This window comes from Bos grunniens, chromosome 15 (genome assembly GCF_055505025.1).
Source record: "Bos grunniens cultivar Pamir isolate PY7600 chromosome 15, Bosgru_T2T1.0, whole genome shotgun sequence".
Taxonomy (NCBI): Eukaryota; Metazoa; Chordata; class Mammalia; order Artiodactyla; family Bovidae; genus Bos; species Bos grunniens.
In genome coordinates, this window is record NC_141179.1 from 82,234,573 (window position 1) to 82,252,677 (window position 18,105).

At 46.0% G+C, this 18,105-nt stretch overlaps 1 protein-coding gene across 1 annotated transcript; it reads left to right on the top strand.

Moving 5' to 3' along the window:
* The first annotated feature begins 14,910 nt into the window (after positions 1-14,910).
* Positions 14,911-16,904, top strand: LOC147358799 (olfactory receptor 9I1-like). Its single transcript, XM_086338736.1, has 2 exons — positions 14,911-15,292; positions 15,389-16,904. The coding sequence occupies exon 2, from the start codon at positions 15,406-15,408 to the stop codon at positions 16,345-16,347; it is 942 nt and encodes a 313-aa protein (XP_086194862.1). The 5' UTR covers positions 14,911-15,292; positions 15,389-15,405; the 3' UTR covers positions 16,348-16,904.
* The last annotated feature ends 1,201 nt before the right edge of the window (positions 16,905-18,105 follow it).

An 18,105-nucleotide genomic window follows, 5' to 3' on the forward strand; every position in this document is an offset into this window, starting at 1 on the left:
AGGTAATGACCACCTCTGGCTTGGTATTATCTTGCAGTAATCCCAGAGGCTCTGGCCTCCTGCGAGAGCACCTCCAGACGCTCCCAGCCACTCTCCTTATGACAAGAGTGGCACTGCTCCTGCCTCCATCACTGCTCCTCGGAAGCCCAGCTTATTCCCACCCCAGGGCCCTGGCACTTGTGGGTCCGGCCGTCTGGCAAGTTTTTCACATAAGAAGATGGTCTTTGTCTTCTTTTCGTGCAGGTCTCAGTGTAAAGGCCACCTCAGAGAGACCTTCTCTGACTTCCAGGAGTCCTTCTCTGTTACCACACCAGTTACCATCACATCACCCTGCTCTACGTCTTTAGGACACTATTTTTTTTTTTTGGGGGGGGGGTCTCTGCCTGTTAGAATGTAAACTCCACAAGGGCAGGCGTTTCATCTGTTTTGTTCATTACCACATCTTTAGTGCTCAGTTGCTGGCATACACTAGGCACTCAATAAACTGTTGTTGTTCATTCACTAAGTTGTGTCTGACTCTTTGCAACCCCATGAACTGTAGCATGCCACCCTTCCCTGTCCTTCATTGTCTCCCAGAGTCGGCTCACATTCATGTCCATTGAGTTGGTGATGCTATCTAACCATCTCATCCTCTGCTGTTCTCTTCACCTTTTGCCTTAAATCATTCCCAGCATCAGGGTCATAGCTAATCACTCCCTTCACATCACTCAAACAGACCAAAGGAGAGGGACTTCCCTGGTCCAGTGGTTAAGAATTTGTGCTTGCATTTCAGGGGGTGTGGGGTCAATCCCTGAGCACGGAAACGAAGATCTCATGTGCCATGTGGTATAAAGTGAAGTGAAGTCGCTCAGTCATGTCCAACTCTTTGCGATCCCATGGACTGTAGCCTACCAGGCTCCTCCCTCCATGGGATTCTCCAGGCAAGAGTACTGGAGTGGGTTGCCATTTCCTTCTCCAGGGGATCTTTCCAACCCAGGCCATGTGGTATGGCCAAAATAAATAAATTAAAAAATAAAAATAAATTCAAATGAAAGGAGCTATCCTTAATGTTTCTATGGTTCAGTTAGAGAAGTTATACATCTCATTGGAAAGAAAAGGCAAAGAGAATGAATGCTAAATTTACAAGAAATGTATAAAAGTGTCTAAATAACACATGAAAAATGTTTAAAATCTCAAACCTATCTGAAGACCCTGGAAAATGAAAATGTCCTTCTCCCCAGAATTCTGCTTCTAAGAAGTTATTCCAAGGAACCAAGCATTAATATCTGCGGAATTCTGTGGTCATGTTATTTCATAATAAGAAGTTGAAAGTACCAAAGAGGCCAAACTTATTTAGCATAATAGGATATTTTGGATGAGGGGACCTGGGATTCAAATGTAAACATCTCCCAGTGCACACACTTGCTTTTAGTCTGTGGATGTTGGGTTGGTGGAGGTGAGTAGGGCCAGTGATCTACACAGGAGGCTGAGGAACTTCCTCTGAGATATAAGAGATTCGAGCTGAGACCTCCAGAGGCTCAGGAATGTAAACTATTGCTGGAGAAACCCGCAAGGAACCCGCCTTGAGGGCGGAGCCTCGCTGGTGGGCGGGGCTGCGTCAGTGGTGGGTGTTGACGTCAGACGTACAAAGACGCAAACGAAGAGGTCGCTTCCATCCGGCTGTGTTGGTGGATGGCGGCGGAGGGTGGGAGTGACTTGAGAGTTTAGCACTCTGGGGCAGAAGCCCACGTACTGTGGAGCCGCCTCACTAATGCTGAAACGGGCTGTGTGTGCTGTGCTCAGTCCGCTCAGTCGTGTCTGACTCTTTAGGACCCCGTGGACTGGGGCCCACCAGGCTCTGTCCGTGGGATTTCCCAGGCAAGCATACTGGAGTGGGCTGCTGTTTCCTCCTCCAGGGGATATTCCTGATCCAGGGGTCGAATCCTGGAACAGGCTAGGAGTGCAGAATGGTGACCGGAACCTAAAGCACCTCTGTGGAACAGGCAGTGGTTCTGGGGCTCCCCTGATGGCTCAGTTGGTAAAGAATCCGCCTGCAAGGCAGGAGACCCTGGTTCGATCCCTGGCTTGGGAAGATCCTCTGTAGAAGGGAAAGGCTACCCACTCCAGTATTCTGGCCTGGAGAATTCCATGGACTGTATAGAGTCCACAAAGAGTTGGACACAACTGAGTGACTTTCACTTTCCACTTTTCACTTTCTAGGACATTCTGAGCTGAGGTGGAGTGTGAATGCACGTGTGACCTCATCTGACCACTGAGGTGGAGAAGGCTCAGGATATAATGCTGAGTGGTCAACAGAGTCTGTGATTTACATTTTGACCATCACATGTGAGCATAAGAGATACCTTTTTTTAAAGTATGCATGAAACTTTTATTTTTATTGAAAGTCCAAACTAATGAACTGGCAATTATTAGAGCTCAGCAAGTTTTCCAGGCAAAAAGGACCTACATAAATAATTATCAGTAGCCTTTCTTGACAAATATCATGATATCACTTACATGTGGAATCTAAAAAAATGATGCAAATGAACTTTTTTACAAAGTAAAAACAGACTCACAGATATAGAAAACAAGCTTGTGATTACCAGGGAGGAGAGCAATGGGGGAGGGATAAAGTGAGAATTTGGGTTTAACAAGCACACACTGCTGTATGTAAAACAGATCACTCACCTACTGTAGACCACAGGGAACTATATACAGTACCTTGTAGAAACCTATAATGGAAAAGAATGTGAAAATGTGTATCTACATATATGTATAGCTGCATTATTTTGCTGTGTACCTGAATCATTGTAAATCAACTATGAAGTGTGAAGTGAAAGTTGCTCAGTCATGTCCGACTCTTTGTGACCCCACGGACTGTAGGCCACCAGGCTCCTCTGTCCATGGGATTCTCTAGGCAAGAATTCTGGAGTGGGTTGCCACGCCCTCCTCCAGGGAATCTTCCCAACCCAGGGATCTAACCCAGGTCTCCCGCATTGCAGGTGGATTCTTTACTGTGGTTCAATAAAAAATAGTCAAAAAGCCTTTTTTATATCAGTAGCCTTTCTCTACATGAGCAGTAATCAATAGAACAATGAAAGAGAAAACTGAAGGGCCAGTGAGGGACTGAATGAGTGGAAGGGAGGTCTCACATCTCAGCGATTAGTATAGGCTTAGAAGTGTGTGCCTGTGTGTGAAGGTGAAAGTGAAGTCGCTCAGTCGTGTCCGACTCTTTGCGACCCCGTGGACTCTATAGCCCACCAGGCTCCTCCGTCCACGGGATTCTCTAGGCAAGAGTACTGGAGTGGGTTACCATGTCCTTATTAGTGTTTTCAAAATTACAGAAACCTATTTCAATTCCCTTTCTGTCAAGAGTAGAAGGATATTACATCTCAGAAACATATATATTAAAATTTTGAAACGTATTTTTCTTTACAGGGTCTCTCCTTCACCAAAGCATTTAGAGGGTTTCTGTATTCCAGAAACCTGGGGATATCTTTTGCGGTCAGGTTATCATGACCACCCCTGTGATCAGGTATCAGACAAGGGCAATAATAGCACCAACTATTGTGAGAAGTTTGGGAGTTGGTTTTTTCTTTTCCTGGGTTGCTTAGACTTTTAGGGTACAGAATCTTGGGGTATATTGTTTGATGACCCCAGTATCATGAGCTGCATGAAGTATCACCATTTTCCAGGGTATTGCAGTGGGTTATAGGTTTCTCCCACTTGAGTAGCTTATAACAGCTATGTTTCTTATATTAACTCACCCCAGTGGAACAGCATAAAAAGTGTATGAATTTTGATCCTGAATTTTAAATACATGCAATAAATGTCTAGATAAAAAATTCAGGAAGGATACTAGTAGTACCAAGATATCTGGAAGGATATTAATTTTTTATCACTCTGTTCTTTAGTATTATCCTTATACTTATTGGCCCTTTAAAAAAAACAAATAAGAGAAGGACCCATCGTTAGTATTTCAACCCGGAAACCAGTGTTTTCACAGGTTAATGTACTAACGGCAGACACCTGGGGTCAGGTACATTATTTTCCGTGTTTCTCTCTCTGTTTGAAATATTTTTAAATTAAATTTTAGGAAGCTTAATAGAAAATAGAAAACAAATGCTTTCTAAAAGCTTGACACTCAAGATGCATGAGTGTTCTGTATGTTTTCTATGGAACATCTTTAGCCTCCACGTCCATCTCAGGAGGTGGGTTTAGAGAAGTCACATAAGTTCTTTAAATTCCCAGCACAGAGAAGGAAGGTGTGAACCCACGCAGCCCACTGCCAGAGCTTCTGTGCTAAGTAACTACGTCTTGGTGCCTTTGCCCCATCTCTAATGGTACCTGTTGGAATGGTGTGATTACAGGGCTTTAAATGTTTTCATTAGGCTTCCCTGGTGGCTCAGTGGTAAAGAATCTGCCTGCTTGGGTAGGAGATGCTGCTTCCATCCCTGGGTCAGGAAGGTCCCCTGTAGAAGGAAATGGCAACCTTCTCCAGTATTCTTGCCTGAGAAATCCCATGGGAAGAGGAGCCTGGCGGGCCACAGTCCGTGGGGTCGCAGAGTCGGACATGACTTAGTGACTAAACAACAAGCACAAAAATGTCTTCATTTATGGTTTTTGGACACTGTCCAGACTTTCTGTCCTGAATAGTGTTATTTGTGATCAGCTGACATCAAGCAGTCCAGAAGAGTGCTTAAGAGCAGTGTCTGGAGGTGTCTTGACAAGCTCCCCGAGTTCCAGTCTCAGCTTCCCCCCTTACTACCCGTGTGACCACGGGCGGTATTTCGCCTCTCCGAGCACTGTTCCCTCACTGGTAGAGCAGAGTAATATAGTATCGACCTCATAGAATTGCTGTGAGGGCTCAGTGGGTTAAATTTGGATAAAACTAATATGGTGTGCGAGGTACTTTGTAAGCACTTTATATATAGATTCTTTTTTTCATTTTAATTTAGTGTTTATTGGAGTTTAGTTGCTTTACATTGCCGTGTCAGTTCGTGCTGTACAGCAAAGTGAATCAGCCATATGTATAGGTGCATCCCCGCTGTGTTGGGTTTCCTTCCCGTCGAGGTCACTGAGGAGCAATGAGTGGAGTTCCCTGGGCTCTACAATAGGATCTCGTCAGTTACGTGTTTTATACCTAGCAGTGTGTGCGTGTGAACCCCAATCTCCCAATTCATTCTCCCTACCCCTTATCTCCGCTGGGGTCCGTGTGTTTGCTCCCTATGCCTGTGTCTCTATTTTTGCTTTATGAAGACAGATTGTTAATATTAGTTGAGTCAAAGAGCAGGCAGGGTTCTAGAAATTCACATAATCACTAATTTCACTCATGCCCCATGAATGAGATTGTTCAGAAGGTGTCCCCTTGGGTTGTTGAGAACGTCTCAGGGCGTGGAAATATCTCTCCTATCCCCCCGATGGTTGGAGCTGCCAGATGAGACACAGTCTGAGTGGGGAGGAACTGAGAAAGCTAACTTTTCAGGGGCCATTTCCTGAAGATTTCTCTCCTCTGGGGCTCAGAGAAGCCTAATTAGAAGCTTGGGGCTTGATTAGAGATGCTGAATCAGTGGCGAATTCCCACACCCTGGTTTTCTAATTGCCTTCCTGGAGCACCCAGAACAGGACAGACATCTAGGCACCTACCAATGGGTGCTTCTGTGGATGTCGCGGCTTATGAGCTGCAGGCACTCAAGATGTTTATTCCTCTTGTCTCCAAAAGCCACGTTCAGACCTCACGTCACATTCTGCTCCCATCCAGCCTCATCTTCTAGGAAAGGAACTCTTGGTCCTGCAGAAGGTAAGCATGGCCAAATTAGATCAGAGAGGAAATGAACCACAGTCCAGATTCAAAACATACTCGACGAGGTTGAATCTTCGTTTCCTCTCATCGAAAATTGGATCATCTCTCTTTTTTTTGGAGAGCAGGGTCAGAGCCAGTGTGGTTTGTGTGGAGCACAATGTGTTGGGAGCTGGTAGTGTTTCTTCTCTCTTGCAGGGATGCGAGAAACTTAGCATCTCTGGGTCTCAGTCCCCTCATCTGTGTCATGGGACTGATAATGCATCTCCTACCTCCTCCAAGTGACTGCTTTTAGAATCAGAGACAAGGTAGGTGAGACCATATGAAAGACTAGGGAGGCTATTTCAGTTAAGGGGTTATATTGAGAAAAGGGAAAGAGCAAGAAGCATCTCTAATTGAATATCTAAGAAACTTGTAAAACTCTGGTAGGTATTTGGAATGTGATGGTACTGACATTATAAGGAGAGCTGGAAATGATAGGAAGGCTCTAAAACAGAATGAGCTCCTTTGTGGGAGAATAATGTCCCCATCGTGGGAATTGTTCCAACTCCATAAAGACTGCTTGGAAAGAGTCACCATTAGCTCAAAGGTCAGCCATCAGAGATGCCCTGTGTGGGATTTCTGCTGTGGGCCAGAGGGAAATCTCAGATCCTTTCAGACTGGAGTCCATGAAGTTATTTCCTGTGAGTGCTCACCGTGCTTAGTCACTCAGTCCTGTCTGACTCTTTGTGACCCCTTGGACTGTAGCCCTCGGGGCTCCTCTGTCCATGGAATTCTCCAGGCAAGAACAGTGCAGTGGGTAGCCATTCCCTTCTCCAGGGGATCTTCCTAACCTAAGCGTAGAGAATTGAGGTCTTTCTTTTAGGACTGATCAACTGGGTCCTGATTTTGGGAGAAGCTCTAAGGAGGTTGAAAGTGAAAGTGTTAGTTTCTCAGTCACGTCCAACTCTTTGTGACTCCATGGACTGAAGCCCACCAGGCTCCTCTGTCCATGGAATTCTCCAGGCAAGAATACTGCAGTGGGTAGCCATTCCCTTCTCCAGGGGATCTTCCTGACCCAGGGATTGAACCTGGGGTCTCCTGCATTGCAGGCAGATTCTTTACCATCTGAACCCCCAGGGAAGCCCTAAGGAGATTAGAGGGTGAAAAACTCCACCCAGGACTAAAGAGACCTGCTCACACTTTGCGGGACTGGTCCTATCCAGGTGTTCCCCATCATCAGAACTCCTCTCCCCTCCCATCGCCCTTTGCAGGGGTCGGCTCATTTATTCTCATCACTCTCCAAGAGGCAGAGGGCTTGAGTTGCTCTGGGACACAGAAAAGCTAAGATTTGGAAAAGGAGGTGCAGTCCAGACAGTAGAAAGGGTGTCTCGCCAGGCTGCAGGAGACCTGCCACTCCCAGCATTTTCCACTGGTGTTCGCTTCTTGGCAAGACCCCCCTCATCTCCGGACCTCTTTTCCTCATCTCTGCTCCATCTGTCTGAAGTCCAAAGGGCAGAGCCCTGACTGTCAGAGACTCCTGTAATTTCCAAGAGTCTCCTGCACTCTCTTCCCGGGGAGCAGAAGAGACAGAGGCAGCAGGCAGTGAGGAAGTGTGAGAGACCTGAGGTCAGTGTGTGGAGTGAATGTATGTGGCGTTCTAGAAGTTGATTGTGGGATCACAGAGTGAGGGAGAACTCAAGATTTCCACTTTCCAGGTCTCCCACCTATGCCCCCCAAGCTCCCACCTTCAGGTGGGGGCGCCTGTGTCCCTATGACCGCCGTGCTGAGGGGCTGGGAGGTGAGGTGGAGGGGTTCGCAGGTCTGGCTGCTTTTCTTCCTAGCTGTGTGGCCTTTGCACAAGTCTGGTGACCTCTCCAAATGCCAATTGCCTTACCTCGAAATGGGCTATGTGAAGATCAGATGGGATCGTGGGAGGACAGGGTTTTAAAGTGAGGGATCACGAGAGTCCTCTGTCATCTGGGGAAGGGGGATTCACGCCTTCCATGGCTTGCAGCAGAACCCGTCTTTGGGAACGCATGCCTTTTCTTTGCATCCTCGAGCACTCCTGTGACTTGGGGTTATTCCTGTCCTTATACACGACACAACTGAAGTTCAGATAATTTACATGACTGCCTGGGACTTGACCCCAGCGTGCTAGAACTTCCGAGCATTCTAATTCCACGACACCATGCTGGTTCTGCCCTATTTTTCGGTGAGTCTTGCTGGAGATTACTTTCCTATGTATAAGTTTAAATTCAACTAGAAAATGGCCAACTAAAGTTTTCTTCCAAACAAATTTCTGAGAAGAAGGGGAGCTCTGAAATAGTCTCTTTTCATCTCTAGATTGAGCTACTTTTTACCTGAATACAGAGTGTTGATGCGAGAAGCAGTTATGTTTCCTTTTCTCCCACCACTTAGACATCCTTAAGGCCCAAGTCCGCCCTGACACCTTGAGTGGCAAATGGTCTTGCACCTCATTCCTTTATTCCTTTTTCCTATGACGTTACCACAAGTAGATATGTCAGCTGTATTCTAGCGGCCCAGGGAAGATCATTATCATCTAATATTTGTTTAGTTCTGTATATTCATCACTGCAACCCCAGTAGACAGCATTCTGCTTAGCATAGAATACAAAGGAAGATCCTTTAGAAACCTTAGTCGCATAGTTCCAGCTGAGAGCAATGGCTGCATAAATTTAGGCACATCGTAGAACCTTTTTATCTTACTGTTTTAAAATAACTTTGACCCTGACTTGGAGGATCTAAGTGGTTTAGTTTTGCTGAGCTATATAAGTACTCTTCAGATCCGTGGCTCTATATTTTCCACAGTGTGAGCTATTATAAAGCTGACATCTGGGCCCTGCTAACAATCCCTTCCAATTGCAGACTTATTACTTTGAGAATCATCTTCCCATATATTTTCTCGATTAGCCCATAGTAGCCTCTTGGCTCCTAGTCCAGTATATTAAACACCAAAATCTGCTGGGCTTCTTCACTTCAGAAACCCTTGTTAGTGTTCTGAGGTTTAGTGGTGGTCTTGGAGAGGTTAATAATCCCAGAGAGCAGTCAGTCTGGAGGTCTTTCTCCATGAGCTCTGGGGTGTGTGACTTAGATGACCTGGATGTCTTGTCGCTGTTGTTGTTCAGTAGCTAGGTCATGTCTGACTCTTTTGCGACCCCATGGACTGTAGCAGACAAGTTCCTCTGCCCTTGGGATTTCTGGGCAAGAATACCGGAGTAGGTTGCCATTTCCTTGTCCAGGGATACTTCTCCATGGGATACAGGCGTGGGTTGCCATTTCCTTCTCCAGGGGATCCCCCCCTCCCAGGGTGTCTCTAGCATTGGCAGGCAGATCCTCTTACCACTGAGCCACTAGGGAAGCCCAGGTGTGTTGGCCAATATGAAAATGAAGCTGTGAGTCTTGAGCAGACATGACTTACGTGGGGGAAAGATAACCTAGAGTTCGTGGTCCCCCAGGAAGTGTCTGGAAGTGAGATATTTCTGTGCCCAGCAGCAAATAGGTAACAGATCACTGAGAATGGGCAGTGCTGATGTGGCTCAGCACCAAGGAGCGTGGTGGGTTCACGATGACGTTGAGGATTCCTTTTCTTACTGTGCGTCCTCAAAACCCAGCAATTTCAGCTATTTTGTGGGCTCCAAAAACAGGAAGCTGCTCTTTCAGTGTTCCACGCATATTTCCCCAGCAGCTTAGTTTATCTAAATTGCCTGGGACCAAATACTTTCCTCTGAGTCTGCAGCGATCCATGGTTCTTCTCCCTGCCTAGAGATTTTGTGCAGCTGCTGTTGGTTTTCTCCAACCATAACATTAGGAAATCAATTGGCTACTCTATCTGGAATTATCAATCATTTTGGACCAGTTCAGGAGTTTAGACAAGGCATCACAAGGAGAGGTGGAACTTGTCTTGGAGAGAACAAACTTTCTAGCTCCTCTGAAGGTCAGCAAACACTTGCCAACCTGAGTTTTCTCTAACATTTTCCTCTGTCCATTGAAAAGTAGATGTACCTGATGCTCAGAAGGATCATACTGAAGTGATAGGTACACATTGCTATCTTTAAAATGGGTAAACAAAGTGACCTCGTGTGTGACACAGGGAACTCTGGTGATATTATGTAACAACCTAAATGGGAAAAGAATTAGAAGAATAGGTACATGTGTATGTATAACTGACTCACTTCGCTGTACATATGAAACCCACACAACATTGCTAATCCGCTGTACTCCAGTATAAAATAAAAAGGTGAAAAAAAGAAGCACGCACACAGACAGAGTATGTTAGGGATTAGGAGACCCTCCATGCTTTTCACAGTTTCAAGTTGCAGTCCTAGGTCACTACCCTTGAATTTGGGTTTATGAAGACGTCAGGAACCGACTGCAGTAGCACAGACCTGGAGCCCTCCCCGAGCTGTCCATTTGCTCCCCTGCCCGTCTGCCTTTCTTCATCATCCTTGTTGGGTCTGATTTAGACTGAACCACTGTGCGTGCACTGTCTTTCCAGAATCCATTTGGCCAAGGCCTCTGGCGGCACTGCTGCTGGTCTGATGGCTGCGTGTTTGGATGATCTTGGCTTCTGGCAAACAGGCGATTTTATTTTGTATTTATTTATTCATCAATATCTCTTTCCAGAAGAGATTTAAAGTGGCTTATAAAAATGTATAACATGTAGCAAGATAATAAATAAAGAATGAGGAATGAGGCTTGGGCAAAGCAGAAGAGCAGGGAAGAACTGGTGAGGAGGAAGGAGCAAGGCTGGCCACATGGCCGCTCCCGCCACTCAGACCTGTGCTCCTGGTGGCGGCACGTCCTTGACTGGAGTTTAATTCTGGTGGTGGTCCTGGGCACGTGGTCTGCCTCACATCCCTGCAGACAAGGTGGGGCCAGTAAAGATGGTACCACAAAGAGGAGAACGTGTGCAGTGTTCTCAGAGTTGTGGTCACTTTCCAAAATTTTTATTTAATTTGTGTTTCTCTCCTCTCTGCCCAAATGTAGAGAGTAACGCTTGTAAAGCCAGTAGAAAGTTCTGGTTGTGGTAAAAAGGTGCTCACTAGATGGTAACTCATTACCATGCTTGTGAGCTGCTGGCAGCGTGACCTTTTTTTTTTTTTTAATTTTATTTTTAAACTTTACACTATTGTATTGGTTTTGCCAAATATCTATGAATCCGCCATAGGTATACATGTGTTCCCCATCCTGAACCCTCCTCCCTCCTCCCTCCCCATACCATCCCTCTGGGTCGTCCCAGTGCACCAGCCCCAAGCATCCAGTATTGTGCATCGAACCTGGACGGGCAACTCGTTCCATACATGATATTATACGTATTTCAATGCCATTCTCCCAAATCATCCCACCCTCTCCCTCTCCCACAGAGTCCAAAAGACTGTTCTATACATCAGTGTCTCTTTTGCTGTCTCGTATACAGGGTTATTGTTACCATCTTTCTAAATTCCATATATATGTGTTAGTATACTGTATTGGTGTTTTTCTTTCTGGCTTACTTCACTCTGTATAATAGGCTCCAGTTTCATCCACCTCATTAGAACTGATTCAAATGTATTCTTTTTAATGACTGAGTAATACTCCATTGTGTGTATGTACCATAGCTTTCTTATCCATTCATCTGCTGATGGACATCTAGGTTGCTTCCATGTCCTGGCTATTATAAACAGTGCTGCGATGAACATTGGGGTACACGTGTCTCTTTCCCTTCTGGTTTCCTCAGTGTGTATGCCCAGCAGTGGGATTGCTGGATCATAAGGCAGTTCTATTTCCAGTTTTTTAAGGAATCTCCACACTGTTCTCCATAGTGGCTGTACTAGTTTGCATTCCCACCAACAGTGTAAGAGGGTTCCCTTTTCTCCACATCCTCTCCAGCATTTATTGCCTGTAGACTTTTGGATCGCAGCCATTCTGACTGGCGTGAAATTGTACCTCATAGTGGTTTTGATTTGCATTTCTCTGATAATGAGTGATGTTGAGCATCTTTTCATGTGTTTGTTGGCCATCCGTATGTCTTCTTTGGAGAAATGTCTGTTTAGTTCTTTGGCCCATTTTTTGATTGGGTCATTTATTTTTCTGGAATTGAGCTGTAGGAGTTGCTTGTATATTTTTGAGATTAGTTGTTTGTCAGTTGGCAGCGTGACCTTGAAGTCCAGTGGACCTTGGTTCAAATCCCAGCCTGATGGTTTGTTGTTGTTTAGTATCTGAGTCGTGTCTGACTCTTTTGCTGCCCCCAGAACTGTAGCCCCAGGCTCCTCTGCCCATGGGATTTCCCAGAGAAGAACACTGGAGTGGGTTACCATTCCCTTCCCCAGGATCTTCCTGACCCCAGGGATCAAACCTGCGTCTCCTGCAATGGCAGGCGGACTCTTTACCACTGAGCCCCAGGCAAGTCCGGTGGTTTCCTGGAACCAGACTGCTTCATCTCTGCAAGCCTCTAGTTCCCAGTCTGTAAGTACAGACAGTCAGAGTCTCCAGTGTCGGGCGTACTGTGAAAGGTCAGTGAGGCAGTGTCTGTAGAACACGTAGAACAGAAGTTCACTCAAAGCGACTGCTGTTGTAATGCTGTGCTCCCTCACTGCTATTAGTACCTGCCCTTTTCCTCTGTCGTGGGACTTTTAAGAGAGAAGAGAGGTCCTCACACTGAAGAACAGGACGCAGCGGTCAAGGTCACGGAGTCCAGTCTGGTCATATGAGGACACAGATCCAGAGATGGGAGGAGAGCTGCTTGAGTTCCATACCGCCTTAGCGGCGGACAGCAGGCGTCCGTGCCAGCCTCCAGACGCCGCTTCCGACCTTCCCTTCGTGCCCTCTTGCTGGCTCAGCATCATCAGCGGCCCTCCCCACCATGACGCTCCGCTCCCAAGGCGACCAGCTCCTCCCGCAGCGGAGACCTAGAAGTGTCTCTCGGGGGAGTGGTGGGAGAAGGGGGTACTGACTCTCGTCTCCCCCCCGGGGCTGCTCGGAACTGGGCTAGCGTCTCACTTCCCGGGCCAGAATCACGAGTCCTGTGTCGGTTGGTGGAAGCACAGTGAATTTAGAGCCAGAGGTCCTGGTGTGGCCTTGGGAAGGTTGGGTTAACCAGTTGAGCCTCATTTTACTCAGTAATAAAACAGGGGTAAATTCAATTTCTGCATGGCAGAGCAACCTAGTGGCTGAAAAATCATTTTGTAACAATTCCATGTATTGAGTGCTTACTCTGTGCTACGCAGGTCATGTGTATTTCCATGAATTGTCTCTTTCGCCTCCCGCAGCAGAGCAGAGCTGTTGTTGCTATTGCAAGGATATTGTGTCTGCGAGTCTAGAGGCCAAACACCTCGCCCAAGGTCACACAAATAGAAACAGCTGAGTTTGGAGTGAGCCCCGTCTGTCTTCCGGGCCGTTTTCTCAGCCGCTGTGCTGTTTTCTCGTCTGTCTTTGCAGTGAGTGACCTTAGGCTGATTATCGAGCCTCTGATACCTTAGGGGTTTCACTCTGTGTTGGCACAGGAGGTTGGCACTTCTGAACAAAGTTGTCTTCAGGTCTCAGAAGGACCCGAAGGATTCTGTGTGTTGTGTAATGGAGGCGCAGTGGTCCGCTGCTGGTGTCTTCATTTCCTATGTTCGTGCATAAATGATGTGTACAAAGGAGCGTGAGTAGCTGCCTGATTCCCACCATTTCTGCAGAAACGTCCCTTTTCAGTGAGCCTTCCTTGATGAGCCTGTTAACGCTCCTCTCCATACTTGGGGTCTCCCAAAGCTCTGTGTGTGCACGTCTTTCATAGCACTTATCTTCTAGCTTGTTAAAAAATATAGCTCTTTATTTAAAAGAAATATATTTGTATATGCCTAGCTCTTCTGCTAGAATGACCACCTCACAAGGGAAAGATCTTTGTGTGTTTTCTTCCCAGCAACCAGAAGAGTGCCTCACGCATTGTAAATTCTCAGCAGATTCTTACTGAATAAATAAATGATCATGAGTCTCTCTCTTTTTTCCCCTTTTTGGTCAAGATGATTTGTGTGAATTCCAAGAACGCAGCAAGTCATTGTTTTGGTTGAGAGTCAATATTATATTGGGCCCCGAGGAAAGAAAAGAACTCCTAAATATTTACCTTAGCAGGACCTCAGTGGCGGAGGGGTAAACACCAGACACTGACACTTATTTCATCATTAGATCAGCTTTTGCCAAACATTGGGCAAAGTTTTATTTTCTCAATTATCTAAAATCCTGTGAGAGCTCTCTCAAATTCAGTTTTTGCTTCAAGGATGGAGGACAAAAAGAATCACCTTTGAAGTCTGCGTTCAGTATTTCCGTTACCCCAGATGATGGGCATCCAGAAGGCACAGAAGCAAGATTGTCTAAATACTCGGCGAGCCCTCGATCTTTATTAGAATTCTAAGCTCAGTGTGGTGGCTTTGTCCCTTAAGGACCTTTGCAGGCTAATTCTGGAATGGCTTGATTCATGATTCTTACCAATTGATAGTGATCTGGCATTTTAAAATAATGGGACAGTTTCTTTGGAATAAGAGAATGTGAAAACCAGGGCATGTTGCCTAGCAGAAGCGGAGAGGAAGAAGAGACTTGGCGGGCAACAGCTTGTAGGAGTTCTAGCTGAGGTTGCTCTTCACAGCTCACTGTCTTGCATCCAACTCTGTTGGGTTCACGTGTGCATCAAAATAGCCACGCAGAAAGATAGAGTTGATATTGGAATTCCAAGGGGCTGTGGACTTGGAGATAAGATTCCAGAATATACATGAACCTAGAAGATGTTACATTGTTGCAGAATTTAGAAAAAAATAATTCTAAGTGTGTGAGTCAGACCAAGTGTTAGCTATTCACAGTAATATCATGACTTTAGCACTGACATTCTCATTCAACCAACAAGGATGCTAAGGTTGAGAAAGTTGAATTAACTCGGCCAAGGTCTCAAGAGATGGGAACCACGGTCTGATTTCAAAGGTCACGTCCTTAATGCTATACCGCCAGGGTTTCTCCTCACTCTTCAGTGAGGCCGATGACTGTTTCCAATTCGGAACCGGTAAGAAGTTAGGAATTGCCTAGGAGCTGCATTCTAGTCCTGGTTTTGCCTCTTTACTATGAAATCAGGAGCTAGTCACTTCACCTCTTTGACCCTCATATTCTTCTCGCGAAAAGCAGGATGAACAAATATGTGCTTGCAAGGATCTCTGCAAGATCCACTGAAAAAGTGTAACAATTGTAAAGTGAGGACTTCCCTGGTGGCTCAGTGGTGAAGACTCTGCCAGCCAATGCAGGAGACGTGGGTTTGATCCCTCACCTGGGAAGGTCCCACACGCTACAGAGCAGCAAGGCGCGTGCGCCACAACTATTGAGCCTGCGCTCTAGAGCCTGGGAGCAGCAGCCACTGAGCCCGCTCGCCCTAGAGCTGGTGCTCCACAAGAAGAGAAGCCGCCGCGCCGAGGAGTGCGTGCACCGGAACTAGGGAGTAGCCCCAGCTGGTCACACCCAGGAAGGCCCGCACACAGCAGCCAAGGCCCAGCACGGTCAAAAAGAAATACAGGTATTCAAAACCCGTGAAGTGATTTGCTGAAAGTGACCAGATCAGGCCGTGTTCATCTTAATTTATCTTTAATGAGGTTTTCTTTTTTGATTTCAGTGGGCAGCCTAGGACTCATGGCGGAGAATGGCACTTTGGTAACAGAATTCGTTCTGCTGGGGTTCCAGCTGTCGGCCGAGCTGCAGACGGGTCTCTTCTTTGTGTTTCTGCTCCTTTATCTCATCACCCTGGGAGGCAACCTGGGGGTGACGGCGCTGATTCAGAGTGACCCTCGCTTCCAGACTCCCATGTACTTTTTCCTCGGCCACCTCTCCTTCCTGGACATTTGCTACTCCTCCGTTATTGTCCCTCAGCTGCTGGAGACCTTGCGGACCGGTAAGAGGACCATCACCTTTGAGCGCTGTGCCACCCAGTTCTTCTTCTTCACCCTTTGTGCTAGTGCTGAGTGCTTCCTTCTGGCCGTGATGGCCTATGACCGCTGCGTGGCCGTGTGTAACCCCCTCCTCTACGCCTCGGCCATGACGCCCCAGACGCGCCTGGGGCTGGTGGCCGGGGCGTACGGTGGTGCCGCGGTCAATTCCGTGGTCCGCACCGGGTGCGCCTTTTCTCTCTCCTTCTGCAAGTCGAACCACGTGGACTTCTTCTTCTGTGACCTCCCTCCTCTGCTGAAGCTTGCCTGTAGTGAGACCAGGCCACGAGAACGGGTGATCTACCTTTTAGCTTTCTTGGTCATTGCAACCAGCGTTTCAGTGATTCTCATATCCTACCTGTTCATCATTCGGGCCATTCTGAAGATTCGTTCAGCTGGCGGCAAAGCCAAGACCTTCTCCACCTGTGCTTCTCACATAACTGCCGTGGCTCTTTTCTTCGGGACGCTCATATTCATATACCTGAAAGGTAACATGGGAAAATCGCTCGGGGAGGACAAGATCGTGTCAGTATTTTACACTGTGGTCATCCCGATGCTGAACCCACTGATCTACAGCCTGAGGAACAAGGAAGTGAAGGAGGCTCTGAAGAGAGCTCTCAGCAGGATGAAGGTTTCCCAAGCAGAGTAAGACTTGAGCTCCATTGATTCAGAAGCTCCTGCAGATAATCCTTTGGGCTTTTAGCTTGTCTTTGTAATAGAGAAACCAGACCTGATAATTACAAAGACATATGGAGGCAAAAAAAAAAAAAAAAAGTAGATTTAGGTTCCAGTAATTGCTTTATTAACTCTGTGACCTTGAGCCAGAAATTCTCTGCCTCAGTTATCACACCAGTAAAAATTACCTAGCTATGATTAAAGCCAGTCTCAAGAGAAATTGAGTGCTGAAGGACTTTATAAGTGATAAGATGCTATAAAATGTGAAATTTATTTTTCTGAACCATCCTGAATATTGCTGATTGTTTTCTCAGCTACACAGTTTCTTTTTTCCCACCACACTATCATCTGGACTTTGAATACTTACAATACAGTAGCTTATTGCTTACATAGTGAGGATAGTCATCTTCCTTGGTTGTGGGTAGTGGGGTAGAAATCAACCTTGTCCAAAAGAAACTGGATCCTCAACATTCAATCATGTATAATTTAGGTATTTGTCATGGAAGAGTCAAGGGGAAGAAAACAAGGGAAGAAAAATAGAGGAAAGAAAGGGGAAAATAGATGTGAACTGGAAAATGTTCAAGTTAGTTTACTTCCTGAGGTACTGTAGAGGACCAAGACACTGCAGAATCAAAGAAAGGTGTAATGACTTGCATTAATTATTGGAAACAGTTCGATCTTGGTGTAAAGCTGAATTGAGCCTGATGGATAACTTTTGAAATATTTCTTGATCACCAAAGGTCAGGATCCCTGTTTTATTTCTGAAGCATTGTTCATGGACCATCTGGCTCAGTTCATTCAAGCTATTTTCTGTTCTCCGGTAATGAAAACCAGCACTTCCATCTCCTATAGGACATTTACTTTATCATCTGCAGACAGATGACTATGAATCTGACTGCCACCTTTTAACGACCTTCACGTCCACTAGAAATATTACTTGGGAAATGTCTCCATGGAGATTCCACAATCTGATTCATCAATTCAGCAAATATTTATAGATTATCAACTACATATCAGAAATAACACTAAGTTCAGGAATATAATAGTAAATAAGAAAGACATGGTTTTTCCTTCATGGAGATTAGAATGCAGGGTATAGATATTGAGCCACGACACAGTTGAAAAAGTTGGCTTAAAACTCAACATTTAGAAAACTAAGGTCATGGCATCTGGTCCCATCACCCCATGGCAAATAGATGGGGAAACAATTGAAACAGTGAGAGACTTTATTTTTTTGGCCTCCAAAATCACTGCGGATGATAACTGCAGCTATGAAATTAAAAGACACTTTCTCCTTGGAAGAAAAGTTATGACTCACCTAGACAGCATATTAAAAAGCAGAGACATTACTTTGCCAACAAAGGTCCATGTAGTCAAGGCTGTGGTTTTTCAGTAGTCATGTGTGGATGTGAGAGTTGGACCATAAAGAAAGCTGAGAGCCAAAGAATTGATGCTTTTGAACTGTGGTGATGGAGAAGACTCTTTAGAGTCCCTTGGACAACAGGAGATCCAACCAGTCCATTCTAAAGGCAATCAACTCTGAACATTCATTGCAAGGACTGATGCTGAAGCTGAAACTCCAATACTTTGGCCACCTGATGCGAAGTACTGACTCATTGGAAAAAACCCTGATTCTGGGAAAGATTGAGGGTGGGAGGAGAAGGGGACGACAGAGGATGAGATGGCTGGATGGCATCACGACTCGAGGGACACCAGTTTGAATGAACTCTGG